Genomic DNA, 23,407 nt, shown 5'->3' with positions numbered 1-23,407 from the left:
AATTTTGGGGGCATTTCAAAGGATTTTGGGGCCCATTCCCGGATTTTGGGGCTCCCAGAATTTCGGGGGAGATTTCTGGAATTTTGGGGGAGATTTCTGGAATTTCGAGGGGATTTCCAGAATTTTGGGGGAGATTTCTGGAATTTTGGGGGAGATTTCTGCAATTTTGGGGTTCCCCCTCCCCGCAGACGGAGCACAAGATGTCCATCGAGGAGGTCTGCAGGAAATACAACACCGACTGCGTCCAGGTGATTTCGGGGTGAAATCCGCTGATTTTGGGGTCCCTCGGTGCTCTGGGAATTCCGCTCATTTTTAGGGCGTTTTTTGGTAATTTTTAGGTCATTTTTAGCTCGTTTCTTGTTCGTTTTTAGGTCCTTTTTAGTTCATTTTTAGGTCATTCTTTGGTTCATTTTTAGTTCATTTTTAGTTCATTTTTAGGTAATTTTTTGGTTCATTTTACGGGTCATTTTTCGGGTCATTTTTAGTTCATTTTTAGTTCATTTTTAGGTAATTTTTAGGTCCTTTTTAGATCATTTTTAGGTCATTCTTTGGTTCATTTTTAGTTCATTTTTAGGTCATTCTTTGGTTCATTTTTCGGGTAAATTTTAGTTCATTTTTAGGTCATTTTTTGGTCATTTTTTGGTTCATTTTTTGGTTCATTTTTAGTTCATTTATTGATCATCTTTTCATTCATTTTTTGGTTCATTTTTAGGTAATTTTTAGGTAACTTTTTGGGATTTTTAGGTCACTTTTAGTTCATTTTCTGGTCACTTTTCGATCATTTTTAGTTCATTTTTTTGGTCATTTTTTGCTTATTTTTTGCTCATTTTTCACTCATTTTTCACCATTTTTTCACCATTTTTTCACCATTTTTTCACCGTTTTTCACCATTTTTCCCGTTTTTTCCCCATTTTTCCCCCCAGGGCCTGACGCACAGCAAGGCCCAGGAGATCCTGGCCTGGGATGGCCACGATTTTTAGTTCCTTTTTCGGTCATTTTCTGGTCATTTCTCATTCATTTTTCCCTGTTTTTTCACCATTTTTTCACCGTTTTTTCACCGTTTTTCACCATTTTTTCACCGTTTTTCACCATTTTTCCCCCCAGGGCCTGACGCACAGCAAAGCCCAGGAGATCCTGGCCCGCGACGGCCCCAACGCGCTGACGCCGCCGCCCACGACGCCCGAGTGGGTGAAGTTCTGCCGCCAGCTCTTCGGCGGCTTCTCCATCCTGCTCTGGATCGGCGCCATCCTCTGCTTCCTGGCCTACGGCATCCAGGCCGGCACCGAGGACGAGCCCTCCAACGACAACGTGAGCCGCCAGCAAAAAGGCCCTTTTTTTGGGATTTTTTGGGGATTTTTTGGGGATTTTTGGGGATTTTTAAAGGGTTTTTTGGGGATTTTTTTGGGATTTTTTGGGGTTTTTAAAGGGTTTTTTTGGGATTTTTTTGGGATTTTTTGGGTTTTTTTCGGGATTTTTGGGGATTTTTAAAGGGTTTTTTGGGGATTTTTTTGGGATTTTTTGGGGTTTTTAAAGGGTTTTTTTGGGATTTTTTTGGGATTTTTTTGGGATTTTTTGGGGTTTTTTTTGGGATTTTTTTTTTGGGATTTTTTGGGTTTTTTGTGGGGATTTTTAAAGTTTATTTTTTTTGATTTTTAAAGGGTTTTATTTGGGATTTTTAAAGGGTTTTTTTGATTTTTTGGGGATTTTTTTGGGATTTTTAAAGGGTTTTTCTGGGATTTTTTTTCGGGATTTTTAAAGGGTTTTTTTGGGATTTTTAAAGGATTTTATTTGGGATTTTTAAAGGGTTTTTTTAGGATTTTTTCCGGGTTTTATTTGGATTTTTTGGGGAATTTTTTCGGGATTTTTTTCGGGTTTTATTTGGATTTTTTCGGGTTTTCATTTGGATTTTTTGGGGAATTTTTTCGGGATTTTTTGGGGATTTTTTGGGATTTTTTTTTGGGGGTTTTATTTGGATTTTTTGGGGAATTTTTTCGGGATTTTTTGGGGATTTTTTGGGATTTTTAAAGGGTTTTTTTTGATTTTTTTCGTGTTTTATTTGGATTTTTTTTTCGGGTTTTATTTGGATTTTTTGGGGATTTTTTTCTGGGATTTTAAAAGGGTTTTTTAGGTTTTTTTTCGGGTTTTATTGGGGTTTATTTGGATTTTTTTGGGGATTTTTGGGGGATTTTTCCGGGATTTTTAAAGGATGTGTTTGGGATTTTTAAAGGGTTTTATTCAGATTATTTTTCGGGTTTTATTTGGATTTTTTGGGGATTTTTTGGGGGGGATTTTTAAAGGGTTTTTCCGGGATTTTTAAAGTTGTTTTTTTTTTTTTGTATTTTTTTCCGGCTTTTATTTGGAATTTTTTGGGATTTTTTTTGGGATTATTTTGGATTTTTAAAGGTTCTTTTTAAAGCTTTTTTTTGTGCTTTTTTGGGGATTTTTAAAGCGTTTCTTTGAGCGTGTTTTCGGGGTTTTTTTTTTTGTGTTTTTTTCCTTTCTTTTACCGCGCTTTTTTCGGGTGAATTTGGGGGATTTCTCCACCTTCCAAAAAACCCCCAAATGACCCCAAATCGGTTTTTTTGGGCCCCCCAGCTGTACCTGGGCATCGTCCTGGCCGCCGTCGTCATCATCACCGGCTGCTTCTCCTACTACCAGGAGGCCAAGAGCTCCAAGATCATGGAATCCTTCAAGAACATGGTGCCCCAGGTGCGCTTCGGGCCAAAAAACGCCGATTTCGGGGTTTTTGGCTCCAGCAGCCGAAATTCGGGGCGGGGCGCTCCCGTTTTTGGGGTGGAAAATGTGAATTTTCAGCTCCAGGGGGTTTGGGGTTTTGGGGGAGGTGGAGGAGGAATTTGGGGTTTGGGGATTTTTGGGGATGTGTAAAAAAATTGTATTTTTTGGGATTTTTTTAAATTTTATTTTTTTGGGATTTTTTAAATTTTTTTTTTTTGGGGATTTATTTTATTTTATTTTTCTGGATTTTTATATTATTTTTGGGGATTTTTTTATTTTATTTTTTGGGGATTTTATTAAATTTTATTTTTTTTGGATTTTTAAATTTTATTCTTTTAGGGATTTTTAAAATTTTTTTGGGGTTTTTTTTATTTTATTTTTTGGGGGATTTTTTTAATTTTTATTTTCTGGATTTTTATTTTATTTTATTTTATTGGGATTTTTTTATTTTATTTTTTGAGATTTTTTTAAAATTTAATTTTTGGGGATTTTTTAAATTTTATTTTTTTGGGATTTTTTTTTCATTTTTGGGGGGAATTTTTTAATTTAATTTTTTTGTATTTTTATTTTATTTTATTTTATTGGGGTTTTTTTAAATTTTATTTTTTGGGATTTTTTTTATTTTATTTTTTTGGGAGATTTTTTATTTTATTTTTTGGGATATTTTTAAAATTTTATTTTTTGGGGATTTTTTTTTTCAGTTTATTTTTTGGTTTTTTCTTTTAATTTTATTTTTTGTTTTTTTTTTTTTTTATTTTTTGGGATTTATTTTTTAAATTTTATTTTTTGGGTTTTTTAAAATTTTTTTTTTGGGGGATTTTTAAAATTTTTTTGTTATTTTTTAAATTTTTTTTTTTTTTATAATTTTATTTTTTTGGGATTTTTTTAATTTTATTTTTTTTGTTTTTTAAATTTTATTTTTTGGAATTTTTTTGGGGGGGGGATTTTTTTGGGGGGGGATTTTTTTTTGAGATTATTTTAGGATTTTTTTGGGGTTTTTTAGAATTTTTTCTTCAGCATTTAGGTATTTTTTTGAGGAAAAAAACATGAAAAAAATTCCAGTTTTGGGGGAATTTTTTGGGATTCCTGGGGTTCTGCCAGCCGGGGAATTCCCGAAATTGCCGGAATTTTTGAATTTCCCAAAATTGCCGATTTCCAGCAAGCCCTGGTGATCCGCGAGGGGGAGAAGATGCAGGTGAACGCCGAGGAGGTCGTGGTCGGGGACCTGGTGGAGGTCAAGGGCGGCGACCGAGTCCCGGCCGACCTCAGGATCATCTCGGCGCACGGATGCAAGGTGGGACCCCAAATCCCCGGAAATCGCCCCAAAAATAACGGGGAATTACCCCAGAAATACTGGGGAATCGTCCCAAAAATATCGGGGAAATCGCACCAGAAATCCCGGGAAATTGCACCAAAAACGTCGGGAAATCGCACCAGAAATATCTGGGAAAAATCACATGAAAATGTCCTGGGAAATTGCCCCAAAAATCCTGGGAAATTGCACCAAAAATAATGGAAAATTGCCCCAAGATACTGGGAAAAATCAGACAAAAATATTCTGGGGAATTACCCCAAAATATCGGGAAATTGCACCAGAAATACCGGGAAAAATCACATGAAAGTATCTTGGGAAATTATCCCAAAAATAGTGGGAAAAATCACATGAAAGTGTCCTGGGAAATTGCACCAAAAATCCTGGGAAATTGCACCAAAAATAATGGGAAACTGCCCCAAGATACTGGGAAAAATCAGACAAAAATATTCTGGGAAATTACCCCCAAAATATCGGGAAATTACCCCAAAAATAGTGGGAAAAATCACATGAATGTAGGCTTGGAAATTGCACCAAAAATCCTGGGAAATCACCCTAAAAATGATGGGAAGTGACACGAAAATATCCTGGGAAATGACCCCAAAATATCCAAGGAAATTGCACCAAAAATCCTGAGAATTTTCCCAAAATCCCCTGAATTCGCCCCAAAAAAACCCCCAAAGCTCATCCCAAAAATCCCCCAGGAATTTCCCCAAACCCGGGGGAATTTCCCCACAAATCCCCCCAAAATTCACCTTTAAAAATCCCAAAATTCGCCCCGAATTCCCCAGAATTTTCCCGAAATTTGGGGGATTTTTCCCAAAATCGCCGTTTTTCACCCCAAACCCCGCCGCAGGTGGACAACTCGTCGCTGACGGGCGAGTCGGAGCCGCAGACGCGCTCGCCCGACTGCACGCACGACAACCCGCTGGAGACGCGCAACATCACCTTCTTCTCCACCAACTGCGTCGAGGGTGAGCCCCGGAAATTCGGGGGGATTTGAAGCGATTTTTCCTGTTTTTTCCCTTTTTTTCCCCATTTTTTCCCATTTTTTTCCCTTTTTTTCCCATTTTTTTCCCTTTATTTCCCCTTTTTTTTCCATTTTTTCCCATTTTTTCCCATTTTTTTCCATTTTTTCTTTTCTTTTCCCCCCCTTTTTTTCCCAATTTTTTCCATTTTTCCATTTCTTCCATTTTTTTCCGTTTTTTTTTCCAATTTTTTTTCCATTTTTCCCCATTTTTTTCCTATTTTTTTCCATTTTTCTTTTTTTTTTCCCATATTTTTCCATTTTTTTCCTATTTATTTCCATTTTTTCTTTTGTTTTTTTTCCCATTTTCCCATTCTCTTTTCCTTCCCCCCCCTTTTTTTTTCCATTTTTTCCATTTTTCCAATTTTTTTCCATTTTTTTTCCAATTTTTTTCCAGTTTTTCTTTCTTTTTTTTTCATTTTTCCCGTTCTCTTTTCCTTTTTTCTCCCCTTTTTCTTCCCATTTTTTCCCATTTTTTCCCATTTTTTCCCATTTTTTCCCATTTTTTTCCCATTTTTTTCCATTTTTTTTTTTCCATTTTTTTCCTTTTTTTCCCAATTTTTCCTTTTTTTCCATTTTTTTCCATTTTTTTTCTTTTTTTCCATTTTTTTTTTTTTTTTTTTTTCCATTTTTTTTCCATTTTTTCCATTTTTTCCCCTTTTTTCCATTTTTTTTTTTTTCCATTTTTTTCCTTTTTTTCCATTTTTTTCCATTTTTTTCCGCTGTTTTCCATTTTTTTCCCTTTTTTTTCCATTTTTTCCATTTTTTCCCATTTTTCCCCTTTTTTCCATTTTTTTCCATTTTTTTTTTTTTTTTTTTTTTCCATTTTTTTCCTTTTTTTTTCCATTTTTTCACATTTTTTCCTATTTTTTCCATTTTTTCTTTTCTTTTTCCCCTCCTTTTTTTTCCATTTTTTTCCCAATTTTTTTCCATTTTTTTCCATTTTTCCTTTTTTCCCCCATTTTTCCTGTTTCCCCCTCTTTCCCCATTTTTTCCCTGATTTGTCCCTTTTTTCCCCGTTTTTCCCCATTTTTTCCCATTTTCCCCTGGTTTTATCCCCATTTTCCCTGTTTTTTTCCCAATTTTTCCCTCTTCTTTTCCTTTTTTCCCCATTTTCCCCCATTTTTTCCCATTTTCTCCCGTTTTTTCCCCATTTTTAGGGTCAGCTCAGGACACAGGGCTGATGCGTGATCTGGAGCCATTTTGAGGCCATTTTGGGTCAATTTTACGTAAATTCCCCATTTTCCCCCCGTTTTCACCAATTTCCCTGTTTTTCCCCCGTTTTTCAGGCACGGCCCAGGACGTGCTGACCGTGGATGATCTGGAGGAATTTTGGAGCCATTTTGAGGCCATTTTGGGTCAATTTTGAGGCTGTTTTGGGTCAATTTTGCGTAAATTCCCCATTTTTCCCATTTTCTCAAATTTTTTCCCCTTTTTGCCCCATTTTTCCCCATTTTTCTGGACAGCTCAGGACATGCTGACCGTAGATGATCCAGAACCACTTTTGGGACCATTTTGAGGCCATTTTGGGTCAATTTTGGGCCGATATCCCATTTTTTCATATTATTTCACCATTTTTACCAATTTCTCCATTTTTTCCCCATTTTTCAGGCACAGCTCAGGACATGCTGATCATGGATGATCCAGAACCACTTTTGGGACCATTCTGGGGACATTTTAAGGCGCTTTGGGGCCATTTTGAGGCCATTTTGGGTCAATTTTACGTAAATTTCCCATTTCTTCACCGTTTTCACCAATTTCCCCGTTTTTCCCCCATTTTTCAGGCACGGCTCAGGACATGCTGACCGTGGATGATCTGGAGGAATTTTGGGGCCATTTTGGGACCATTTTGGGGCCATTTTGAGGCCATTTTGAGGCCATTTTGGGTCAATTTTACGTAAATTCCCCATTTTCCCCCCGTTTTCACCAATTTCCCCGTTTTTCCCCCGGTTTTCAGGCACGGCCCAGGACGTGCTGACCGTGGATGATCTGGAGGAATTTTGGGGCCATTTTGGAGCCATTTTGGGGCCATTTTGGGTCAATTTTGAGGCTGTTTTGGGTCAATTTTGCGTAAATTTCCCATTTTTCCCATTTTCTCAAATTTTTTCCCCTTTTTGCCCCATTTTTCCCCATTTTTCGGGACAGCTCAGGACATGCTGACCGTAGATGATCCAGAACCACTTTTGGGGCCATTTTGGGGCCATTTTGAGGCCATTTTGGGTCAATTTTACGTAAATTCCCCATTTCTTCACCGTTTTCACCAATTTCTCCGTTTTTTCCCCCATTTTTCAGGCACGGCCCAGGACATGCTGACCGTGGATGATCTGGAGGAATTTTGAGGCCATTTTGAGGCCATTTTGGGTCAATTTTGGGCCGATATCCCATTTTTTCATATTATTTCACCATTTTTACCAATTTCTCCAATTTTTCCCCATTTTTCAGGCACAGCTCAGGACATGCTGATCATGGATGATCCAGAACCACTTTTGGGACCATTCTGGGGACATTTTAAGGCGCTTTGGGGCCATTTTGAGGCCATTTTGGGTCAATTTTACGTAAATTTCCAATTTTTCACCGTTTTCACCAATTTTGCCATTTTTTCCCCCATTTTTCCAGGCACAGCCCAGGACGTGTTGACCGTGGATGATCTGGAGGAATTTTGGGGCCATTTTGAGACCATTTTGAGGCCATTTTGGGTCAATTTTACGTAAATTTCCCATTTCTTCACTGTTTTCACCAATTTCCCCGTTTTTCCCCCATTTTTCAGGCACGGCTCAGGACATGCTGACCGTGGATGATCTGGAGGAATTTTGGGGCCATTTTGGAACCATTTTGGGACCATTTTGAGACCATTTTGGGGCCATTTTGGGTCAATTTTACGTAAATTTCCAATTTTTCACCGTTTTCACCAATTTCCCCGTTTTTCCCCATTTTTCAGGCACGGCCCAGGACGTGCTGACCGTGGATGATCTGGAGGAATTTTGGAGCCATTTTGAGGCCATTTTGAGGCCATTTTGGGTCAATTTTGAGGCTGTTTTGGGTCAATTTTGCGTAAATTCCCCATTTTTCCCATTTTCTCAAATTTTTTCCCCTTTTTGCCCCATTTTTCCCCATTTTTCGGGACAGCTCAGGACATGCTGACCGTAGATGATCCAGAACCACTTTTGGGACCATTTTGAGGCCATTTTGGGGCCATTTTGAGGCCATTTTGGGTCAATTTTACGTAAATTTCCAATTTTTCACCGTTTTCACCAATTTCTCCGTTTTTCCCCCATTTTTCAGGCACGGCCCAGGACGTGCTGATTGTGGATGATCTGGAGGAATTTTGGGGCCATTTTGGGGCCATTTTGAGACCATTTTGAGGCCATTTTGGGTCAATTTTACGTAAATTCCCCATTTTCCCCCCGTTTTCACCAATTTCTCCGTTTTTTCCCCCGTTTTCCAGGCACGGCCCGCGGCGTGGTGATCGCCACGGGCGACCGCACGGTCATGGGCCGCATCGCCACGCTGGCCTCGGGGCTGGAGGTGGGCAAGACGCCGATCGCCGTGGAGATCGAGCACTTCATCCAGCTCATCACCGGCGTCGCCGTCTTCCTCGGCATCTCCTTCTTCATCCTCTCGCTCATCCTCGGCTACACCTGGCTCGAGGCCGTCATCTTCCTCATCGGCATCATCGTGGCCAACGTGCCCGAGGGGCTGCTGGCCACCGTCACCGTGAGCGACTGGGAGCGAACTGGGAGGGACTGGGAGGGACTGGGATGGACTGGGATGGACTGGGAGAAAACTGGGATGGACTGGGAGGGACTGGGATGGACTGGGAGTGACTGGGAGAAAACTGGGATGGACTGGGATGGACTGGGATGGACTAGGAGCCACTGGGAACAAACTGGGATGGACTGGGATGGACTGGGATGGACTGGGACTGAGATACTGGGGATTGGGATGGACTGGGAGTGACTGGGAGGGACTGGGATGGACTGGGATGGACTGGGAGGGACTGGGACTGAGATACTGGGGATTGGGATGGACTGGGATGGACTGGGAGCGAACTGGGAGGGACTGGGAGCGAACTGGGAGGGACTGGGAGGGACTGGCACTGAGATATTGGGGTTGAGATTGAACTGGGAGTGACTGGGAGCGAACTGGGATGGACTGGGAGTGACTGGGAGGGACTGGGATGGACTGGGATGGACTGGGAGGGACTGGGATGGACTGGGAGGGACTGGGAGGGACTGGGATGGACTGGGAGGGACTGGGAGGGACTGGGAGGGACTGGGATGGACTGGGAGGGACTGGGATGGACTGGGATGGACTGGGATGGACTGGGAGGGATTGGGATGGACTGGGAGTGACTGGGAGGGACTGGGATGGACTGGGATGGACTGGGAGCAAACTGGGATGGACTGGGAGGGACTGGGATTGAGATATTGGGGTTGAGATTGAACTGGGATGGACTGGGATGGACTGGGATGGACTGGGATGGACTGGGAGCAAACTGGGAGTGACTGGGATGGACTGGCACTGAGATATTGGGGTTGAGATTGAACTGGGAGTGACTGGGAGCGAACTGGGATGGACTGGGAGTGACTGGGAGGGACTGGGATGGACTGGGAGTGACTGGGAGAAAACTGGGATGGACTGGGATGGACTGGGAGGGACTGGGAGGGACTGGGATGGACTGGGATGGACTGGGAACAAACTGGGATGGACTGGGATGGACTGGGATTGAGATATTGGGGATTGGGATGGACTGGGACTGACTGGGATGGACTGGGAGCAAACTGGGAGTGACTGGGATGGACTGGGAGGGACTGGGACCAAGATATTGGGGATTGAGGAAGACTAGAATGGACTGGGAGGGACTGGGAACAAACTGGGAGGGACTGGGATGGACTGGGATTGAGATATTGGTGACTGGGATGGACTGGGACTGACTGGGGAGCGAACTGGGATGGACTGGGAGGGACTGGGAGGGACTGGGAGGGACTGGGATGGACTGGGATTGAGATACTGGGGATTGAGATGGAGATATTGGGGTTGAGATTGAACTGGGAGTGACTGGGAGGGACTGGGATGGACTGGGGACAAAAACCGCCCAAATCCACCCAAAAAATCCCGAATTTGGGTGTCCTTCTACGGAAGGTTCCTCCAGGTGCTTCCACCTCCAATTTTGGTCGAATTTTCTTGGGATTTTTGGGATTTTTGCCCCAAAACGAAGCCCCCAGACCCATTCTGAGACCCTGGCCCCATTCGGAGACCCCAGACCCATTTTGGTTCTCCAGACTCATTGGAAATCCTCCAGAACTTGTAGATCCCTCTACCAAAGGTTCCTCCAGGTGTTTCCACCTCCAATTTCGAGCAAATTTCTCCGAGTTTTTTGGGATTTTTGCCCCAAACTGAAGCCCCCAGACCCATTTGAGACCCCAGACCCATTTTGAGACCCCAAACCCATTTAGGACCATTTGAGACCCCCCTGAAAACCCCCAAACCATCAAAATCTGGAGATCCATCTACGGAAAGTTCCTCCAGGTGTTTCCACCTCCAATTTTGGTCGATTTTCTCCGGGATTTTTGGGATTTTCTCCCCAAAACGAAGCCCCCAGCCCCACTTGAGACCCCAGCCCCATATGGAGACCCCAGACCCATTTAGGACCATCTGAGACCCACCAAAACCCCTCAAAACTGACAGAATTTGGGTGTCCTTCTACCGAAGGTTCCTCCAGGTGTTTCCACCTCCAATTTTGGTCGATTTTCTCCGGGATTTTTGGGATTTTCGCCCCAAAACGAAGCCCCCAGCCCCACTTGAGCCCCCAGCCCCATTTCCCGGCCTCCCCAGGTGTGCCTGACGCTGACGGCCAAGCGCATGGCCAGGAAGAACTGCCTGGTGAAGAACCTGGAGGCCGTGGAGACGCTGGGCTCCACCTCCACCATCTGCTCGGACAAGACGGGCACGCTGACGCAGAACCGCATGACCGTGGCGCACATGTGGTTCGACAACCAGATCCACGAGGCCGACACCACCGAGGACCAGTCCGGTCAGCGCCGGGACACGCGCAGGGACTGGGAGGGACTGGGACAAACTGGGACAAACTGGGAGGGACTGGGAGGGACTGGGATGGACTGGGACAAACTGGGAGGGACTGGGAGGGACTGGGAGGGGAAAATGGGGAAATTTGGGGTGGTTTGAAGGGGTTTTGGGGGGACTGGGATGGACTGGGAGGGACTGGGAGGGACTGGGATGGACTGGGAGGGACTGGGACAAACTGGGAGGGACTGGGAGGGACTGGGACAAACTGGGAGGGACTGGGAGGGACTGGGATGGACTGGGACAAACTGGGAGGGACTGGGATGGACTGGGATGGACTGGGATGGACTGGGAGCAAACTGGGAGGGACTGGGATGGACTGGGAGGGACTGGGATGGACTGGGACAGACTGGGAGGGACTGGGACAGACTGGGACAAACTGGGAGAAACTGGGAGGGACTGGGAGGGACTGGGAGGGACTGGGACAGACTGGGAGGGAGAAGAGGGAAAGGAGGATGAGGAAGTTTTGGGGGAGTTTTGAAGGAGTTTGGGGCCAAAAACTTCACCAAATTGGTCCATACTGGGTCATACTGGTCCATACTGGTCCAAACTGGTTTATACTGGTCCAAACTGGTTTATACTAGTCTGAACTGGTCCAAACTGGTCCATACTGGTTTATACCGCTCCATACTGGTCCGAACTGGTCCGTACTGGTCCATACTGGTCCGCACTGGTCTATACTGATTTATACTGGTTTATACTGGTCCATACTGGTTTATACTGGTCCATACCGGTCTGAACTGGTCCGTACTGGTCCATACTGGTCTGAACTGGTTTATACCCGTCCATACTGGTCCGTACTGGTCCGTACTGGTCCATACTGGTTTATCCTGGTTTATCCTGGTTTATCCTGGTTTATCCTGGTTTATACTGGTCCAAACTGGTTTATACTGGTTTATACTGGTTTATACTGGTTTATACCGGTCTGAACCGGTCCGAACCGGTCCCGGCAGGCACGGCGTTCGACAAGAGCTCCCCGACGTGGGTGGCGCTGAGCCACATCGCCGGGCTCTGCAACCGCGCCGTGTTCAAGGGCGGCCAGGAGAACGTGCCCATCCTCAAGGTGCCAAAACCGAACCAGAACCGGGCGTTTCTAGTTGGGGGTTTTTTTGGGGGGTTTTTGGTTTTTTTGGGATTTTTCCTTTTTTTTTTTTTTTTTTTGGGGTTTTTTTTGGAATTTTTTGGGGAATTTTTGGGGGGAAATTTTTGAGGATGAAAAAAAAAAATTTTTGAAATTTTAGGGTTTTTTTTTTTTTTTTTTGGGGGTGGGGATTTTTTGGGGATTAAAACAAAAAAAAATGGAATTTTTAGGTTTTTTTGGGGGGAGGAATTTTTGGGGATTAAAAAAAATTTTTTTGGCATTTTTAAGGCTTTTTTTTGTGGATTTTTTTGTGGATTTTTGGGGGAATTTTTTGGGGATTAAAAAACAAAATTGGAATTTTTAGGCGTTTTTTTTTGTGGAATGTTTTGGGGATTTTTGGGGGGAAGTTTTGGGGATTAAAACAAAAAAAATTGGAATTTTTAGGGTTTTTTTGGGGGGGAATTTGTTGGGGATTAAAACAAAAGAAATTGGAATTTTTATGGTTTTTAGTTTTTTTGGCGGGGGATTTTTGGGGGGGATGTTTTGGGGATTAAAACAAAAAAAATTTGGAATTTTTAGGACTTTGTTTTGGGGGGGTGGATTTTTGGGGGGGAGATTTTTTGGGTGTAAAATTGGAGTTTTTAACCCCAATTTTTTGGTTGAAATCCCGTATTTTGGGTTGAAAATCCCAATTTTTGAGTTTCTAACCCCGATTTTTGGGGACAAATCCCAATTTTTGGGCACCAATCCCATATTTCGTGGTGTAATTCCCGATTTTTGAGTTTCTAACCCCAATTTTTGGGGACAAATCCCAATTTTCGGGCACCAATCCCATATTTTTGGTTGAAAATCCCAATTTCTGCATTTCTAACCCCGATTTTTGGGGACAAATCCCAATTTTCGGGCGCCATTTCCATATTTCGGGTTGAAATCCCATATTTGGGGTTGAAAATCCTGATTTTTGAGTTTCTAACCCCGATTTTCGGGGACAAATCCCAATTTTTCGGGTTGAAATCCCATATTTGGGGTACAAATCCCAATATCTGCATTTCTAACCCCGATTTTTGGGGACAAATCCCAATTTTTTGGTTGAAATCCCATATTTTTGGTTGAAAATCCCAATTTCTGCATTTCTAACCCCGGTTTTCGGGGACAAATCCCAATTTTCGGGCGCCATTTCCATATTTCGGGTTGAAATCCCGTATTTGGGGTTGAAAATCCCGATTTTTGAGTTTCTAACCCCGATTTTCGGGGACAAATCCCAATTTTTTGGGTTGAAATCCCATATTTGGGGTACAAATCCCAATATCTGCATTTCTAACCCCGATTTTTGGGGACAAATCCCAATTTTTTGGTTGAAATCCCATATTTGGGGTTGAAAATCCTGATTTCTGAGTTTCTAACCCCAGTTTTTGGGGACAAATCCCAATTTTCAGGCACCAATCCCATATTTTTGGTTGAAAATCCCAATTTCTGCATTTCTAACCCCGATTTTCGGGGACAAATCCCAATTTTTTGGGTTGAAATCCCATATTTTTGGTTGAAAATCCCGATTTCTGCGTTTCTAACCCCGGTTTTTGGGGACAAATCCCAATTTTTGTGTTGAAATCCCGTATTTTTGGTTGAAAATCCCAATTTCTGCATTTCTAACCCCGATTTCTGGGGACAAATCCCAATTTTCGGGCGCCATTTCCATATTTCGGGTTGAAATCCCGTATTTGGGGTTGAAAATCCCGATTTCTGCGTTTCTAACCCCGATTTTTGGGGACAAATCCCAATTTTTTGGGTTGAAATCCCATATTTGGGGTACAAATCCCAATATCTGCATTTCTAACCCCGGTTTTTGGGGACAAATCCCAATTTTTTGGGTTGAAATCCCGTATTTTTGGTTGAAAATCCCGATTTCTGCGTTTCTAACCCCGTTTTGGCGCCCGCAGCGCGACGTGGCCGGGGACGCGTCGGAGTCGGCGCTGCTCAAGTGCATCGAGCTCTCCTCGGGCTCCGTCAAGGTCATGAGGGAGAGGAACAAGAAGGTGGCCGAGATCCCCTTCAACTCCACCAACAAGTACCAGGTACCCCGAAAAAAAAAACCGGAAAAAACCCGAAAAAACACCCCGAAAAACCGGAAAAAAAACCCACGAAAAAAGCCCAAAAACCCCAAAAACCCCCATAAAAACCTGAAAAAGAACCCGAAAAAACACGAAAAAAAGCCCCCCAAAAACCCGAAAAAACCACGAAAAAACCCGGAAAAAACCCGAAAAAACACCCAAAAAACAGAAAAAAACCAAGAAAAAAGCCCAAAAAAACCCAAAAAAACCCCCATAAAAACCTGAAAAGAACCAAAAAACACGAATAAAAGCCCCCAAAAACCCGAAAAAACCACGAAAAAACCCGAAAAAACCCGAAAAAACACCCCAAAAAACAGAAAAAACCAAGAAAAAAAGCCCAAAAACCCCAAAAAAAACCCCCATAAAAACCTGAAAAAGAACCCGAAAAAACACGAATAAAAGCCCCCCAAAAACCTGAAAAACCCCAAAAAAAAAACCCGGAAAAAACCCGAAAAAACACCCCAAAAAACCGAAAAAAAAACACCACGAAAAAAGCCAAAAACCCAAAAAACCCCCATAAAACCGAAAAAAGAACCCGAAAAAACACGAATAAAAGCCCCCAAAAACCCGAAAAAACCACGAAAAAAACCGGAAAAACCCGAAAAAACACCCCAAAAAAACAGAAAAAACCAAGAAAAAGCCCAAAAAACCCCAAAAAACCCCCCATAAAAACCTGAAAAAGAACCCGAAAAAACACGAAAAAAAACCCCCCAAAAACCTGAAAAACCCCCCCAAAAAAAAACCCGGAAAAATCCGAAAAAACACCCCAAAAACCGGAAAAAACACCACGAAAAAAAGCCCAAAAAACCCAAAAAACCCCCATAAAAACCTGAAAAAGAACCCGAAAAAACACGAATAAAGCCCCCCAAAAACCCGAAAAAACCACGAAAAAAACCCGGAAAAACCCCGAAAAAACACCCCAAAAAACCGGAAAAAACACCACGAAAAAAAGCCCAAAAAACCCAAAAAAACCCTCAAAAAAAACCTGAAAAAAACCCCCGAAAAAACCCCGAAAAAAAACTCAAAAAACCCCCAAAAAACCTGAAAAAAACCCCAAAAAACCTGGAAAAAATTCCCAAAACCCCAAAATTCTCATTTTTCACCCCAGCTGTCCATCCACGAGACTGAAAACCTGAATGACACCTTTTAAAAAATCCCCAAAAATTCAATTTATTTCCCTTTCCACCCCACCTGGGCGCCACAAACCCCCCCCAAAAAAACCAAAAAATCCCCAAAAATTCCCAAAACCCCAAAATTCTCATTTTTGTTCGCAGTTCTCCATCCACGAGACTGAAAACCTGAATGACACCTTTTAAAAAATCCCCAAAAATTCAATTTATTTCCCTTTCCACCCCACCTGGGTGCCACAAACCCCACCCAAAAAATCCCCAAAAATTCCCAAAGCCCCAAAATTCTCATTTTTCACCCCAGCTGTCCATCCACGAGACCGAGGACCCCAACGACAACCGGTACCTGCTGGTGATGAAGGGCGCGCCCGAGCGCATCCTGGACCGCTGCTCCACCATCCTGCTGCAGGGCAAGGAGCAGCCGCTGGACGAGGAGATGAAGGAGGCGTTCCAGAACGCGTACCTGGAGCTCGGCGGCCTCGGCGAGAGGGTGCTCGGTGAGATTCGGGGGGTTTGGGGTTTTTTTGGACTTTTTTCCGATTTTTTTTTGGATTTTTTTTCAATTTTTTCAGATTTTTTTCGATTTTTTTTCGATTTTTTTTAGATTTTTTTCGATTTTTTTCGGATTTTTCGGATTTTTTTTTTTTCGTTTTTTTTCGATTTTTTTCTGATTTTTTCTGATTTTTTTCGATTTTTTTTCGATTTTTTTCCAGTTTTTTTTTTATTTTTTTTTATTTTTTCCGAATTTTTTTCGATTTTTTTGGGATTTTTTTCGATTCTTTTTTTGGGGATTTTTTTCAATTTTTTCTGATTTTTTTCGATTTTTTTTCCGCTTTTTTTTTATTTGTTTCGATTTTTTTTCGGATTTTTTTTCAATTTTTTAAATTTTTTCCATTTTTTTTCTATTTTTTTCGATTTTTTTTCGGATTTTTTTCCAATTTTTTCCGATTTTTTTCCGATTTTTTTCCGATTTTTTTCCGATTTTTTCCTATTTTTTCCTATTTTTTTTTATTTATTTATTTGGATTTTATTTGGATTTTTTTTTTTTTTTTTTGGTTTTGGGGGATTTTGGGAGTTTTTGTGTTCTCTGGTGTTTGTGAAGGAGCGTTCAGAACGCGTACCTGAGCTCGCCCTCGGCAGAGGGTGCTCGGTGAGATTCGGGGGGTGTGGGGTTTTTTTGGATTTTTTTCCGATTTTTTTTGATTTTTTTTGATTTTTTTTCGATTTTTTTCGATTTTTTTTCGATTTTTCAATCTTTTTTCAGAATTTCTTTTCAATTTTTTTATTTCTTTTCAAGTTTTTTTTTAGAATCTTTTTCCATTTTTTTAGAATTTTTTTCAATTTTTTAAAATGTTTTTTCGATTTTCTTTTAGATTTTTTCAATTTTTGGTTTTTTTTTAATTTTTTTTGGATTTTTTTAATTTTATTTGGATTTTCCTTAGATTTTTGGTGTTTTGTTTTTTTTTTTTTTGTGAATTTTGCCGTGATTTTGGGGTCATTTTTGGGCTGAATTTGGGGTGATTTTTGGGGTGATTTTTGGGGTGAATTTTAGGATGAACTTGGGATGAATTCAGGTGATTTTTGGGGTGATTTTTGAGGAGATTTTGGGGCGATTTGGGGCGAATTTTGGGGTGACTTTTGGGGTGATTTTTAGGATGAACTTGGGGTGAATTCAGGTGATTTTAGGGGTGATTTTTGAGGTGACTTTGGGGCGATTTTGGGGCGATTTTGGGGCAATTTTTGGGCTGAATTTGGGCTGAATTTTGGGGCGATTTTTGGGCTGAATTTTGGGGCGATTTTGGTCTCTCCCCGCGCAGGTTTCTGCCACTTTTACCTGCCCGAGGAGCAGTACCCCAAGGGCTTCGCCTTCGACTGCGACGACGTCAACTTCGCCACGGACAACCTCTGCTTCGTGGGGCTCATGTCCATGATCGACCCGCCCCGCGCCGCCGTGCCCGACGCCGTCGGCAAATGCCGCAGCGCCGGCATCAAGGTGAGGCCCCGAAACGCCCCCCGAATTCGCCCCAAACCCACCCGGAAATCGTCCCTGAATTAGCCCCGAAATCCAGCCTGGATTCCTGCAAAAATCGTCCCCAAATCCCCCCCCAAAAATCCCAAAAATCCTCGCTGAATTAGCCCCAAAATCCAGCCTGGATTCCTGCAAAAAATTGTCACCAAATCCCCCAAAAATCCCAAAAATCCTCGCTGAATTTCGCCAAAACACCTGATTCCCCAAAAACTCCCCCCCCCCCCCAGATTCCCGCAAAGATCGTCCCCAAATCCCCCAAAAAATCCCCAAAAATCCCCCCTGAATTAGCCCCAAAATCCAGCCTGGATTCCCACAAAAGATCGTCCCCAAATCCCCCCCAAAAATCCCAAAAATCCTCGCTGAATTAGCCCCCAAAATCCTCCCTGAATTCTCGCAAAAGATCGTCCCCAAATCCCCCCAAAAAATCCCCAAAAATCCTCCCTCAATTAGCCCCCAAATCCCCCCTGAATTATCTCAAAATATCATCCCTGAATTAGCCCCAAAATCCAGCCTGGATTCCCTCAAAAAATCTCCCGAAATCTCCCCAAAAATCCCCAAAAATCCTCCCTGAATTTGGCCAAAATCCACCTGAATTATCTCAAAATATCATCCCTGAATTAGCCCCAAAATTCACCCTCAATTTCCTCAAAAAGTCCTCCCCAAATCCCCCCAAAATCCTAAAAAAACCTCCTTGAATTCCCCCAAAATCCACCCTGAATTATCTCAAAATATCATCCCTGAATGCCCTCAAAAAATCATCCCCAAATCCCCCCGAATTCCCCCCAAATCCACCCTGAATTCCCGCAAAAAATCGTCCCCAAATCTCCCCCAAAATCCCCAAAAATCCTCCCTGAATTTCGCCAAAATCCACCCTGAATGCCCTCAAATGATCGTCCCCAAATCTCCCCCCAAAACCCCAAAAATCCTCCCTGAATTTTGCCAAAATCCTCCCTGAATTCCCTCAAAAAATCATCCCCAATTCCCCCCTGAATTCCCCCAAAATCCCCCCAGAATCCCCCAAAAAATCATCCCTGAATTTCCCCCCAAATATTCCCGCAAATTCCCCCAAAATCCCCCAAATTTCCCCCCAGAAAATCAAGCCCAAATCCCCCCGGAATTCGCCCAAAAAATCATCCCTGAATTTCGCCAAAATCTCCCCCAAATTCCCTCAAAAAATCATCCCTAAATCCCCCCTGAATTTCCCCCAAAATTCCCCTGAATTCCCCCAAAATTCCCCTGAATTTTTGCCAAAAAATCATCCCTGAATCCGCCCTGAATTTCCCCCAAAATTCCCCTGAATTGCCCCAAAATCCCCCTGAATTGCCCCAAAATTCCCCTGAATTCCCCCCAAAAATCCTCCCCGAATCCCCCTCAGATTCCCCCAAATCCTCCCCAAAATCTCCCCCAAAACCCCCCAGGACCCCTCCCCATCCCTCACCTGTGCCCCACCTGTGCCCCAGGTGATCATGGTGACCGGTGACCCCACAGGTGACCCCCACCCCCCCAGGTGACCCCCCAGGTGACCCCCAGGTGACCCCCAGGTGACCCCCCAGGTGACCCCAAAGCCCCCCAGGTGACCTCTCACCTGTGCCCCACCTGTCCCCAGGTGATCATGGTGACCGGTGACCACCCGATCACGGCCAAGGCCATCGCCAAGGGCGTGGGGATCATCTCCGAGGGCAACGAGACCGTGGAGGACATCGGCGCGGCGCGGCTGAACATACCTGTGAGCCAGGTGAACCCCAGGTGAGACATCCTGAACATACCTGTGAGCCAGGTGAACCCCAGGTGAGCTCCAGGTGTGCCTCAGGTGTGCCCAAGGTGAGATAGAGACAGGTGTGCCCCAGGTGAGCTCCAGGTGTGCCTCAGGTGTGCCACAGGTGTGCCCCAGGTGTGACATCGCGGCCCGGCTGAACATACCTGTGAGCCAGGTGAACCCCAGGTGAGCACAGGTGAACCCCAGGTGTGCCCCAGGTGTGTCCCAGATGAGCTAGGTGTGCCCCAGGTGTGCCCCAGGTGAGACATCCTGAACATACCTGTGAGCCAGGTGAACCCCAGGTGAGCCAGGTGTGCCCCAGGTGTGCCCAAGGTGAGATAGAGACAGGTGTGCCCCACAGGTCAGCCAGGTGAGCCCCAGATGAGTCAGACAGGTGAGCCAGGTGAACCCCAGGTGAGACATCCTGAACATACCTGTGAGCCAGGTGTGCCCCAGGTGTGTCACAGACAGGTGACACAGGTGACACAGGTGAACCCAGGTGAACCCAGGTGAGCCACGTGAGCCATTTTATGGTCCCTGCACCATTTTTGGGTTAAATCCTGCTGGTTTTGGGGTTCCCGTGGCATTTTCAGGTTCCTGCGTCATTTTCGGGGTAAATCCTGGCATTTTTGGGGTAAATCCCATTGTTTTGGGGTTTCCCAAGGCATTTTCAGGTTCCCACACCATTTTTGGGGTAAATCCCATTGTTTTGGGCCAAATCCCGAAGGTTTTGTTCCCGCAGGTTCCCGCACAACTTTCAGGGTAAATCCTGCCGATTTTTGGGGTAAATCCCGTCGATTTTGGGGTAAATCCGCCGTTTTTGGGCCGAATCCCGCTGGTTCTGTGCCCGCAGGTTCCCGCACAACTTTCGGGGTAAATCCTGCCGATTTTTGGGGTAAATCCCGTCGATTTTGGGCCAAATCCCGCCGGTTCTGTGCCCACAGGTTCCTGCACAATTTTTGGGGTGAATCCCATTGATTTTTGGGGTGAATCCCGCTGTTTTTGGGCCCGCAGGGACGCCAAGGCCTGCGTGATCCACGGCACCGACCTGAAGGACATGAGCTCGGAGCAGATCGACGAAATCCTGCAGAATCACACCGAAATCGTCTTCGCGCGCACGTCCCCACAGCAGAAACTCATCATCGTCGAGGGCTGCCAGAGACAGGTGGGGCGCCCCAAAAAATCCCCAAAAAAACGGCCCCAAAATCACCAAAAACGGCCCCAAAAAACGCCCGGAACGTCAAAACTACCCCAGGGACCCAAAACCCCCAAAAATGGCCCCAAAAACCCCACCCAGAACCCCAAAATTGCCCCAGCGGAAATTCATCGTCGTCGAGGGCTGCCAGAGGACAAAAATGGCCCCAAAAAACACAAAAATGGACCCAAAAATCCCCAATAATAAAAAAACCTCCAAAAATAACTAAAATCCCCCAAAAAATCCCCCAAAAATCCCAAAAAAATCCCAAAAAATCCCAAAAAATCCCCCAAAATCCCCAAAAATCCCCCAAATGTCCCCAAGTGTCCCAGAAATTCTCAAAGTCCCCAAATGTCCCACATTTCCCCCAATTTCCCCCATTTCTTGGCTCATTTTCACCCGTTCTTTTTGTTTTTCCCAATTTTTCACCATTTTTCCCCCAAATTCCCCAGTGTCCCCAAACCCCCAATTTCCCCAAATTTCCCCCATTTTTCCCCCAATTTCCACCATTTTTGGGGTGTTTTCCCCATTTTTTCCTTTTTCCCCCATTTTTCCCCCAAATTTTCATATTTTTCCCCAAATTCCCCAATGTCCCAAATCCCCCAAATTTCCCCCATTTCTCTACAATTTTTCCCCCAAATTCCCCCCAATTTTTACCCATTTTCCAGCCAATTTTCACAAATTTTTCAGTTTTTTCCCATTTTTTCCCAGATTTTCCCATTTTCCCCCCAAATTCCCCAGTGTCCCCAAACCCCCAATTTCCCCCTTTTTCCCCTTAATTTTTAACCCACATTTCCACCATTTTTTACCCATTTTTACCCATTTTCACCCACTTTTCACCTTTTTTTTTTTTGCATTTTTTCCCTTTTTTTTTTTGTTTTTTCCCCAAATTTTCCCATTTTTCCCCCCAAATTCCCCAGTGTCCCCAAACCCCCAATTTCCCCCCATTTCCCCCAATTTTTTTTCCCCATTTTCCACCCAATTTTTACCATTGTCCCTGGTTTTTTTGTGTGTTTTTTCCTGTTTCACCCCAAATTTTCCCGTTTTTTCCGTTTTTCGCCCCAAGGGCGCCATCGTGGCCGTGACGGGCGACGGCGTGAATGACATCGGCCTGGCCCCAACACCCCCCAAAAATCCCCAAAAATCCCCAAAAATCCCCAAAAATCCCCAAAAATCCCAAAATCCCAAATGTCCCAAATATCCTCATTTTTCCCCCCAATTTTTTCACCATTTTCCACCCAATTTTCACCCAATTTTTTGGTTTTTTTTCCCAAATTTTCCCATTTTTTCACCAACACCCCAAACCCCCAATTTCCCCCTAATTTTTCCCCCAATTTCCCCCCATTTTTCCCCATTTCTCGGCCATTTTTCCCCCGATTTTCACCGTGTTTTTTTTGGTTTTTCCCGTTTTTTCCGTTTTTCGCCCCAAGGGCGCCATCGTGGCCGTGACGGGCGACGGCGTGAACGACTCGCCGGCGCTGAAGAAGGCCGACATCGGCGTGGCCATGGGCATCGCCGGCTCCGACGTGTCCAAGCAGGCGGCCGACATGATCCTGCTGGACGACAACTTCGCCTCCATCGTCACCGGCGTGGAGGAAGGTGAGACACGCACCTGGGCACACCTGGGACAGGTATGGGACAGGTGAGATACCTGGGCAGGTGTGGGTTAATGTGGGACAGGTATGGGACAGGTGAGATAGCTGGGACAGGTGTGGGACAGGTGAGACACGCCTGGGACAGGTGAGACACACCTGGGCAGGTGAGACACACATCTGGGCAGGTGTGGGACAGGTGTGGGACAGGTGAGACCACCTGGGCAGGTGAGACACACCTGGGACAGGTGTGGGACAGGTGAGATACCCAGGACAGGTGTGGGACATGTATGGGACAGGTGTGGGACAGGTGAGACACACCTGGGCAGGTGTGGGTTAATGTGGGACAGGTGTGGGACAGGTGAGACACACCTGGGACAGATGTGGGACAGGTGAGATACCTGGGCAGGTGTGGGACAGGTGTGGGACAGGTGAGATACCTGGGCAGGTGAGACACACACCTGAGACAGGTGTGGGACAGGTGAGATACCCAGGACAGGTGTGGGACATGTATGGGACAGGTGTGGGACAGGTGAGACACACCTGGGACAGGTATGGGACATGTATGGGACAGGTGTGGGACAGGTGATCCTGCTGGACGACAGCTTCCCCTCCACTGTCCGGATTGGGCCATTTCGGGGTGAAAACGCGCGCGACGTTTTGGTCGCCGTGTGGTTTTTCGCAGGGAGGCTGATTTTCGATAATTTGAAGAAATCGATCGCGTACACGCTGACCAGCAACATCCCCGAGATCACGCCGTTCCTGCTCTTCATCATGGCCAACATCCCGCTGCCGCTGGGCACCATCACCATCCTCTGCATCGACCTGGGCACCGACATGGTGAGGGCGCCCAAAAACCCCGGAATTCACCCCAAAAATCCCGGAATTCAGCCCAAAATACACCCAGAAACCACAAATCCCAAATCCACCCAGAAACCCTAAAAACGCCCCAAATCCCGCTGCCGCTGGGCACCAATCAATCAACCTGGGCACCGACATGGTGAGGGCGCCCAAAAACCCCGGAATTCACCCCAAAAAAACCCGGAATTCACCCCAAAAAACCTAATAACACCCCAAAATCCATCATGGCCAACATCCAGAAACCCAAATCTGCCAAAATTGACCCAGAAACCCCGAAAATGCCCCAAATCCCGCTGCCGCTGGGCACCAATCAATCGACCTGGGCACAGACATGGTGAGGGCGCCCAAAAACCCCGGAATTCACCCCAAAAAAATCCCGGAATTCACCCCAAAAAAACCCGGAATTCATCAAACCCCAAAAAACCTAATAACACCCCAAAATTCACCCAGAAACCCCAAAAACGCCCCAAATCCCGCTGCCGCTGGGCACCAATCAATC

General features: G+C 44.6%; 1 protein-coding gene across 1 annotated transcript in view; it reads left to right on the top strand.

Annotated features, from left to right (window-relative positions):
• Nucleotides 1–23,407, top strand: part of ATP1A3 (ATPase Na+/K+ transporting subunit alpha 3) — a 42,118-nt gene that overhangs the window by 8,490 nt on the left and 10,221 nt on the right. Inside the window, 15 exon segments of the mRNA XM_030970094.1 lie at nt 189–248; nt 1,105–1,308; nt 2,596–2,709; nt 3,896–4,030; nt 4,905–5,022; nt 8,521–8,789; nt 10,911–11,109; nt 12,113–12,222; nt 14,178–14,312; nt 15,780–15,972; nt 17,293–17,468; nt 19,111–19,250; nt 20,275–20,425; nt 21,886–22,054; nt 22,733–22,887. Of these exon segments, the coding sequence (XP_030825954.1) occupies nt 189–248; nt 1,105–1,308; nt 2,596–2,709; nt 3,896–4,030; nt 4,905–5,022; nt 8,521–8,789; nt 10,911–11,109; nt 12,113–12,222; nt 14,178–14,312; nt 15,780–15,972; nt 17,293–17,468; nt 19,111–19,250; nt 20,275–20,425; nt 21,886–22,054; nt 22,733–22,887 (2,328 nt within the window).

Source organism: Camarhynchus parvulus, unplaced genomic scaffold, assembly GCF_901933205.1.
Source record: "Camarhynchus parvulus unplaced genomic scaffold, STF_HiC, whole genome shotgun sequence".
Classification (NCBI taxonomy): domain Eukaryota; kingdom Metazoa; phylum Chordata; class Aves; order Passeriformes; family Thraupidae; genus Camarhynchus; species Camarhynchus parvulus.
Note: the sequence above shows the minus strand (reverse complement) of the source record. Positions and strands in the feature narration are given on the sequence as shown.